This window comes from Haliotis rubra, unplaced genomic scaffold (assembly GCF_003918875.1).
Source record: "Haliotis rubra isolate DU_JTF1 unplaced genomic scaffold, ASM391887v1 Scf1306, whole genome shotgun sequence".
In the NCBI taxonomy this organism is placed as follows: Eukaryota; Metazoa; Mollusca; class Gastropoda; order Lepetellida; family Haliotidae; genus Haliotis; species Haliotis rubra.
The window spans coordinates 83,225-93,664 of NW_025765233.1; the positions used below are offsets into that span (position 1 = coordinate 83,225).

At 37.6% G+C, this 10,440-nt stretch overlaps 1 protein-coding gene across 1 annotated transcript in view; it reads right to left on the reverse strand.

Moving 5' to 3' along the window:
- LOC124267366 (suppressor of fused homolog) overlaps nt 1-10,009 on the reverse strand; it is a 31,979-nt gene extending 21,970 nt beyond the window's left edge. Inside the window, 1 exon segment of the mRNA XM_046702279.1 lies at nt 9,590-10,009. Within this exon segment, the coding sequence (XP_046558235.1) occupies nt 9,590-9,774 (185 nt within the window). The 5' untranslated portion in view covers nt 9,775-10,009.
- Between the last annotated feature and the right edge of the window lie 431 nt (nt 10,010-10,440).

Here is a 10,440-nt window from a genome sequence, read left to right on the forward strand (position 1 = left end):
CAAGCAAGCACCCCTGATCCACCGCTCCCTCACCATTAACAAACACTCAAGCACCCCTGATCCACCACTCCCTCACCATTAACAAACACTCAAGCACCCCTGATCCACCACTCCCTCACCATTAACAAACACTCAAGCACCCCTGATCCACCACTCCCTCACTATTAACAAACACTCAAGCACCCCTGATCCACCGCCCCGTCACCTTCCTTCGCCATTAACACACACACACTCAAGCACCCCAACCAAACCTTGTCACCATTAACACACACTCAAGCACCCCTGATACCCCTCCAACATTTCAATTCAAGCATCCGTAATCACTCCCCGATCCCACCTTCAAGCCATGAACGAACCCAGTAGGCCCCCTGTTCTAACCTTATCTACATCGCTGATTACCTCAATGCACGACTGATCATACAAGTTCTTTCTCAGCTTTGTATCATATGGACTACCACACACAGAACAGATATCTGTGTCCAGAATTCGACACCTCCTCAACACAAACATCACAAGATATACATTGTCTCACTGTAACAAAACCTTACCTAACAATGTCTTACCCCACTGCTACACTGCTGTGATGTGCAGTCATTACTTTAACCAATTCCCATCAAGCCAATCTCACCAACCCTCATTTCACTAAATTGACTTTCGAAAGGCGTTTTTAATAATTAGTTTTTTATTCAGAATTCAGAAAAGATAGCTGCACCCAAGGCAGTGCAAACCTCTTGCTGATAAATAAAGATATGCATTTTCCATCCTTCCACCTTTCTTCAGATGGAGCTTGTCTTTTCTTAAAATGAAAGAATTTGAAATGACCCCTCCTCCTCGGCATTTGTCCCTCCCTCTCCTGAGTGCTCACTGAACACGAAAACACTCACTACACTTTCAACACATGCCTACACACACAGACAGGCACAAACACACACGCACTGTCTTCAGTGAGGGTAACACAGACACCCTGTCTCCCTCAGGAGATACACTTAAATCTGGAATCATTGGGCAAGTCTAGATTGCTTCAGCTCTTTCAGTTACAAATTATTCTGGGATCCTTTTGGATATTTTTTGTAGATATATATTTATAAATAAATAACTTCACTTCTGGGACTAAACAAAGTCTAACAGTCAGCTATCATTATTGCCCCACCCCCCTACCCGCACCCACCTGACTGGTTTACCCTCCAGGGGGTACAGCTCCAGACTAAATTACGTCCCTCAACTGATCAACACTGCCTATCAGTATTTACCACCACCCACCTTGGATCTCTCCACATGCGGTGGAGGTAAACCTGTCTGTCAGTGAGGGCTCTCCCGCTACCAAATGGACCACGACAAAGTCTTTTTCATACACTTCACATGCACCCAAGACCTGTAGAAACCCTGGGGGCAGATAAATTCAACCTGATTCGACCCTGTGAAATAATGTTCAAGAGCTGTCTTAGCAGTTTAAACAGTACCTCTAATCTCCTGCCATAAACTTTCCTTGCAGTATCAAGCCACTGTCAACACCAAATCTGATAAATCCTTAGAAGCATTTCATTTTTTGCGGTTATCTTAAGCGCTCAATATTTCAAATGAATGAAAGGAAGAGGAGAGAACTTTCCCTGGTGACATGAGTCATAACGGCATGTTTGTGAGAGTTGGGAAAAATGGATAAAATACACAAATAGATTTGTTTTAATTGAATAATTCATGGAAACAAGAGTCATGACATGCTGTGCCAACCTTAACCTTGTCAGTTGGTGTGGTGTGAATAAGCATAGTTATTACACCCCTATGGATATTCTTGCAAAGAAGCCCCACGGTGAGAAACGTCCTTAAAGGGATACTGCAGACAGACACGGCACTTAAACACATACCTACAAAACCAAACACTACATGTACCAAACTTCATTACATTTGTCATAAAAGAGGCTGAGTTACTGTAAATAGTGTTCTCAATATGGCTACCATGGCGTCCATATTGAAAATCGATTTGAACCTCTTGAACAAAGTGTCACTATTAGTTGGAAGAAGCTTGAGAGGTTTCAGTGTAAGCAGTCAAGTGGTCTCTCAGTTTCATCAGATCTTTGAACCTACATTAAAATCATTAAGACGCAGGTTATGTCACGTGAACTTACTAAAAAGCCAATCAGCACCAAGGTTTCTAAAGTATCTGTTTTGTTTATTCAAAATAACAAAGATTATGGTTATTTTTTTTCCATGTTAATGAACAATGTAAGGATTGGCTCTTGACAATTTTCTGCATTATGATCATATCTCATATACCCGAACCGAACCAAACCGAAAAGGACCAACCAAAGGCCTTTTACTGCAATACGTACCGTACCATGGTAAGAGCATACCGTTTCAACCCTATTGGGCAATACCATTTTTGATTGGGCTTCACTAGGAACAATGGGAGTGTCTTCAGATATTGACGCAGAGAGGTATGATATTCTGTGATAGGTGAGTGAGTGAGTTAAGTTTACGCCGCTTTTATCAATATTCCAGCAATATCATGGTGAAGAACACCTGAATTGGGCTTCACACATTGTACCCATGTGGGGAATTGAACCCAGGTCTTCGGCGTGACAAGCGGATGCTTTAACCACTAGGCTGCCCCACCATCCTTAAAACAGGGGTCCAGATAATTTTTCAACATCAGGAGTGTGTACTCCTTATTTTTTAAATATAGGAGTACTGGAAAAACTTAAAAGAGTACATTTAGAGTACTGAATGAAATTTAATAGAGTATGTGATCTTGTGTTTCATTTCATATATGCACCACAACATTGATACTCTTGTGTAAACAGGTAAAAAAACAATAAAACAATACTTTTTATCTGATAAATACGTCTGTAAATGATTCTAAGACCGTACACCATTGCTGTGGTGCATATCTGCTACGTTTTTTAAATTATTTCCTACCGTATCGTGCATATTTATCATCCGTACATCTGCCAATGCGCCCCTTATCTGGAGCCCTATTAAAACTTTGAACAAAAGTAACACAAACAAAAAGCTGAATTTTCTTACTATTTTAGTGACTGGAACACATATTATCTACACTGTTGTCAATATATATAGTAACTGTTTCTACTGACCATCAGTCTAAGTAAACTTAGGCTCAGTATTATTTGTTACACTGCTATACTGAGTCTAACAAAACCTTGTGGAAGGTCGCGTCAGGTAACCTTTTCAATTGACTAATCAGAACACAGCTTACCAAATCGCTAAAGTGGACATTCGCACATACCTTTTGAACTTTTACCTTGAAAAAGTTTGTACCCGAACAATTCCGAATGATATTTTCCATACGATCGGTTCCTAGTGATGCACGCCACAGCAGCGAGTAAAAATACGCTGAAACTAGCGTTTTGTCAGTATTAAAGCATGTCAACTTGCGGAAATATTAGCTAATTATAACCATGTCAACAGGAAGCCCAAAGCGTATATACTGCAGGTCAAATATCAGTGTTTTATGCAGATTTTCATTTGTTGGGAGATCAGTGTTGGCGACCGGGGACGAGAAAATCCATTTTGTAAGTCCCGCCGAACCCTAAATAGTAGCCGTTGTCTGATTGGTTAAATCCATTCGGCCATCTCGCCTTTGATTGGACGGTCATAGGTCGCTCAAAGGCTACCTGACGCGACCTTCCACAAGGTTTTGTTAGACTCAGTATAGCAGTGTAACGAATAATACGGAGCCTAAGTTTACTTAGACTGTACTGACCATATGCAGTAAAAATACTGCAACGGTGGCATCTACATTTTTCACTTTCCATGAAATTGCCTATTAACATGGCACATGAAGAAGAACAGAAAATCTAGCTTTGCGGAAATAGCTTGATAGGAAGGTTTCTGGTTCCTGATACTAGAAAAAAATACCTTTTTTAACCCTAATCAATAAGGAGTATCTCAAGAATCAAATCGTGACAGCCATATTTTTATATAATACCATCACATGGTTCATTTGATGAACATAAATCAAACAAAATCTAGATATTTGTTACTAATACTGACAAATTCCCATCTCTGCATTTTGTCATCAATCAGGTATCAATATTCACTATCCTTGTTTGGGGCTGCAAAACAAGCAGATAACTCTGATCATGTATAATGTATCTAGTGCTTAGCTATGGTGTGTTGCTGCTGTAGCTGGGAGATGTGAAAAGACTGGACCCCCCACACAGCAGCACATGACCCCCCACAGAGCTAAGGAAGGCCCAGGGGGCTTATCTACTGGAGAATCAACTCTCATTATTAATTGACAAACTGTTTCCCTGAAAACTAATTTGGTTAAGTTCATGGTTATTTGTTTTGGATGTATACATGCAAGATTGTGGCAGATCAGTGTCATGCATGGACTACACTGAGGGAATTTGTGGTCGCCATGTAGAACTATCTCCATATCACTGGCTTAACTTTCATATTTGTTTACTAAAATATAATTTGGATTGAATGATATTCAAGTAAGTTACATTTGCCACTTATGTAACATTTGGTTGTTGTTTAATGCCTCACTCAGCAATATTCCAGCAATATGGCCGCGGTCTGTAAATAATCCAGTCTGGACCAGAAATTCCAGTGATCAACAGCACGAGCATCTATCTACACAATGGGATGTGTCAACCAAATTAGTGAGTCTAGGAGTATTGAAATCAGGTAATGGAATGAATCTGAACGTGTTACTAACGTTAAAGTATTGACTGAATTTAGTTTTACGCCGCTTTTAGCAATATTCCAGCAACATCACAGCGGGGGACACCAGAAATGGGCTTCACACATTGTGCCCGTGTGGGGAATTGAACCCGGGTCTTCGGCGTGACGAGCCAACGCTTTAACCACTAGGCTACCGCACTGCCCCGTTAAAGTATTGAATACACTTAGACATACAGAAGACATGTTAAAAAAACATAATAATAGACAAAGTATTGGATCAAGAATATTTTGTTGGTTATTTTATCAAATTGTGCTGAGTAAAGTGCCATTAATCATACACTTATAACATAAAAGTACCTCCCAAAATATCTCTGATCCCAGATCATTTTTGTTCAGTATGCATAGCAGTGTACAATATATTGTGTCTTGATGATATATGTATCACAAAATATTGTTCTTGATATACAATGAACGGATACATTTAAACAATATGCATAAGCCATATTGAATAGTGACTTCATAATACAACCTCGCTTATCTGGACACTTGTATTTTCTCACATGGCTAGATAAATGAATTTCCGGTTATCTGAATCTCGACAGTTAACCCCTTTACCCAAATTTTACAAAAGGGAAAAAAATTTACTCTATAATGTTAAGATTATGCAAGTATTTCGAGAAGTCAAACAAAACTTGAAGTTGTGCTGCCTGCTCTGCTAGACATTGTTTTTATGCAGGATTAAGATTAGCATGTGCGTTTAATCGTAAACTATGCCGGAAATAGCAATCAGCAGTGCACACTTTTTCTCCCTGTCTACTGGTGATTCAGTTAGAAAGTACCCATTAATATAATTTCATGGCATTTTCATCCAAACATCAAAATAATTTGTATCTCAAACCATTAACATGTCAAAAATGATATATTAGAATTAGAATACCATGTTATTTTTGTTGCAGCATTTACTACACATATTTCATCTAATAATGACCATATGTGAAGCAGTTTGGAGCTAATGCTTATTATTGCTGGATATTTATTACTCAAAGAACAATTTTATCAGTCACCATTGAGTTTCCAATGATTATGATGATCTTCTTGTTCTACTTCAGAATACTGGACTCAGGGATTTACAGGATGCGAATTCCTGCGTCCCATACACATAAAAATTGACTATGGACGCAAAAAGAATTATTAGCACATCCACAGGGACTCAAGGTCCAAATACTTTTTGTAAAAATTCCAATCAACTGACAATAAGTTATCACTGAGTTTGCTACTAGCTGGGTTATGGTATTATTTGCAATTTAATTACTGTAACAATGTTATGATCATGATGCACAATACAATAACAGTAATAATAATAATATTTAAGTGGCTGGGACTCCCATTTTGTTGTCCAGGACCCCTGGAAATTAAGAGTATGAGTACCAGGGACCCTGAAATACAGGACTCAAGGTAAATCCCTGGGACTTAATAATGGACTTTGTAGTACCAGAGACTATCAATGCTAACTTCAAAACATCTGACATGTAGATAGGAAAACAGTTTGTGAAACGCTTCACTGTTTTGTCTGATGCAACTGCGCATCATATCAACAAGCTTAATAAAATGGTGCATCAGTTAATTTTCTGCAACCACACAGCAGTTTCACTGCTCAGAGCAAACATAGTTGTGTTATTTATAAGCATGGAATTATACCATCATCTCTGGTGTTGAACACATCCTCCTTACCTGGCCACCCAGAATCCTTAAACACATTTTATTTGAGCATGTCCTTCAATACTCATCCTTGCCAAAGCCCTTAAGAAAACTGTTCCCTCTTTGATAAGACAGCATTCAGTGCATGGCTGTCTGTAGTTCTTTTCATACATAAAACTGAATGACATTCTTACTTTCATCCAAGTAATATTCTTTTCATTCACCAGAATGAATATCATTTTATTCAAACGGAACCGAAAACAGTCTTCACAAAGTAATTGCTGACATTTAACATTTTTCCTGAATTAAAGTCAACAAAAGGGATAGCAATTTCCCTTCAGTCTGATATTAACAATATACCTTTCTTCAAAGTCCCCAAAATCTCCACACAAATTCTGTACAATAAAACATGGCAGACAATATGCATAACAATGACACATATAGGGAAAACATTGAATCAAACTAAAGCACATTTCTCTTTAGAATACTTTCAATATTTTCTATTTTCAAAGCTTTGCATCTTGCCATTTTGTATTTCTTTTAATGAGCATTCTTGGTTTTAAACTTTCTTCAGTTGCAATAATGGCAGCATTATGTAACACTGCAAGCTTGAGAAAACAAGTGTACTTTACAAAGAAATATACAGGGGTGGAAATAACACATTGCCTGACGCCCCAGTCCAATGTTTTTTTCTGTTGGGCAAGCAAATTTGTATATCACGCTGTACCGGTGTCCAGTTGACTTTCCAATGTTAATGATGTTGCTTATTTAAAAAATCAACAGGAAAATCGGATGGTATAGTGGAGAAGTATCAGGGCAAGTGATTTTACATGTGCCACTGTACTGGAGTACACTAGCAATTTTAAAGTTATTTCCACCCCTGATATATATATCTTAAATCAACAAACCCAAGTTACTACTGTAGCAAGCTAGGGATAGTTTAGGTCTTGTATTTTTGTTTAACTCCGCAATCAGCAATATTCCAGTTGAATGATAACAGCCTCAAAATCATCGAATCTGGACCATACAATCCAGTGATTACTGGTATTATGAGAATGATCCACACCATCAATGAATGAGAACAACCTATTAACCAAGTCATCAAGCCTGACCATCAGATCATCCATCATCTCTAACAACACGCATCAATTGCTGGAGACAATTCTAATGTGGGTTTTGGTGACAGAACACATTGCTAACAGTTCGTTTTATCATGATACCTTAAGACACAGTAAACATATCCAGTGGAGTCATGATGTCATTTATTGACAAAAAGTATTTTATAGGCATAAATAGAGTTGCCTGGTGCTGATGAAACTGGAATGAATACCAACAGGCAGAGCTCCAGATAAGATTTAGCTCATGTGGGTACTGTACTCACTGTATTTTGGGGGGAGTGGGTATTATGAATGTTGAGTGGGTTTTTCATTTTCCGTTACCCACTGCTTTCAAATATGTGAGTATTTCAGTCATTTTACTCACCTAAGTATTATGTCATTGAGTAAGTTTACTAAGCAGGTATGTTCTGCCTTATGTCATACCTACTCAAAACCAACTTAAATATAATTGAAATGATTTCATAAAAATCACTCATCCTATACTTACAGTACAACTTGATAGCAATCAATGTCTTTTTCATTACGCAAGCGATTTTTATAAATATATTCCGTACGCATTTGTTTTAAACTTTTTGCGTATCTAACATTTTAAATGCGTAATTGGTACGCAAGAAGTATTTTTCAATGCGTAAATGGAAATTTTCTATGCGTATTTTACCCGGATAACGCAGCTTATCTGGGCCTCTGCCAACAAGTACTGTTTCTTCTTGTTGGTGTAGGCGAGCAAAAGCTTCAGTAATTTCCTAAACATGCTCACAATATTCCACTGATGCCTGAAGTGTTTCATGAATTGCGTATCCTGATGTCACAGTTGAAATATGTATCACATCGACCAAAAATACACTACCAAGTAATAAATCACAACTTCATGTTACCATGGTAACTGACGAACACTGAAAAATTATGACAATCACATGATCACTGTAAAGGTATTCTTTATGTTATTCAAACTCATCGATATGGCCATAAAGAAGACTTGACATTTTTCTTTTTCTCATATTAACATTTTTACTATATATACTATTCAAAAGAAGTTACAAAAATCTTTAGTTTGTCACACATGACAATAGTGTATCTGTCAGTATATACCAATAAGTTCTTATTGAACTTTTTGAGTAGTACAAATATATGGATTAAAATTTAAGTTGCAGGAAAACATTTATCACTGTTCGAAATAAAGAATTAATGGTTGAGAGGGTCCTTGTCTAATCCATAATTTTGACAGTTAAAGATACACAGGGTTCTTGGATTCAATTACCCTATCAGACCTGAGGAAGCTCAAAATTTAGAGTCACTATATGGTGGAAATAATGCTAAGGTTAACTTTTTAACTCACTCATTATACAGCCCATAACATTAGACTTGCAATAAACGTCATGTATGGGTTGATCTGTGGAACATCTAACTAAAATATGAGTAACAAATTTTAGCATTTGTGAATTTCTAAAGAACAGTGAAGATCCATCAGGTAAATACAGAATAAGCACATCCTAAATTCTGCAGAATGATGTGATCATAACCATAGCAGAGTATGATTCCTCATACATTGATTAAATAGTTTGAATGTATCTACATAAGTTCAGCTTATATCTATTTCGAAACTTATTTCAGTCAACACTAAATCCATCGGGGGAACCACCATCATTTAATAAATAATATGAATTATATTCTTAGAATGCCTAAGACATTTATGACCGGCATTTATACCATGCTGTTAATCGCATCAAATAAAACATATAAATCATGGTGAAATTGATGTAAAACTTCATCAATCGAACATACATTAAAATGCGGTAGTGTGCGTGAGTTTTTGTATGGTATATTTATCTGACTGAAATCTTTACAGAAGTTACGTATTACTAAGCCAAGTCCTGAGTAAAGAATCAAGTGAATGCTGACAGATACTTCAGACTCAGTCAAATGCCCGGTACTGACATGCGAAGCTGACGAATTTTCGTTTTCCTGATCAGTAACAAAGAGTTAGAATGTTCTGTCCTATTTAGTTGCTGCTGTTTGAGGATCTCAAATCAGAACACAGTGAATCATACGAGATGGCAAGATGTTGAAGCATTGTTTTGATGGAAGTCAAAAAAGGGCTTGTCAACATGAAATCTTGTTAAACTTACCAATATTTCACTAAAGCTGTGACCTGCAAAGGGTTCGGCTGAGTAGGGTAAAGTCTCCGACATGCTGAATAAATTGCTTCCAATCCCGGTGGAGTCAAAGCAACGCCGGGCGTGGACGAATAACTACCCGTAGACGAGTAGAAGTTCTCTCTCTCCTCCATTTTACTTTAGCTTCACTGTGGCATCTGGCTCTTCCGTCCTCTCCCTCCGGTAATTAAAGTGATCGAAATATGGTTGATTTCACACTGCTGCAATCCCAGGTGACAGTTTGTTTACATATAATCTTAGCCTTTATATTGGCTGCAAAGTTATGCCTTTATAAGTGCCTTGCACCTCTAGCAATACAGTGGCCGGCAACAAATACCCCTTTCGGTCGGCGTGCCTGATTGGTGGAACAGCCAAAACATCTTCCGCTGTTGGACCACCCATACAGTCACGCGGTGACGTTGCTTTATGGATTAGTTCATTGTTGATTTTCTTCGTGTATATTCAGTATATTGACGAAAGGAAATTTTCCAAATAGCCTTAAAATTCAACAATACAGATTAAAAGTAATGATTTACCGTAATTTGATTGAAAAAATACATACTCAGAACAACTAGTTGTTGTTTCTTGAAATACTTTCATCGGGCAAGAAGAACTGTGGTATATTTCAGTAGGTATGTAAGTCTACAAAGCTTCAGTTAGATTGGTCAGATATGATTTTTTAAATGTGTTATGAACGATATTGAAGTTCAGCATAAGTACAAAATATGACAAATAACTCGTACAGACATTTGGTACTTGTGACGACTGTGTCCCGCTTGATTAACCTTGTTACACACAGATAACAATTAGCACATGTTAACCAA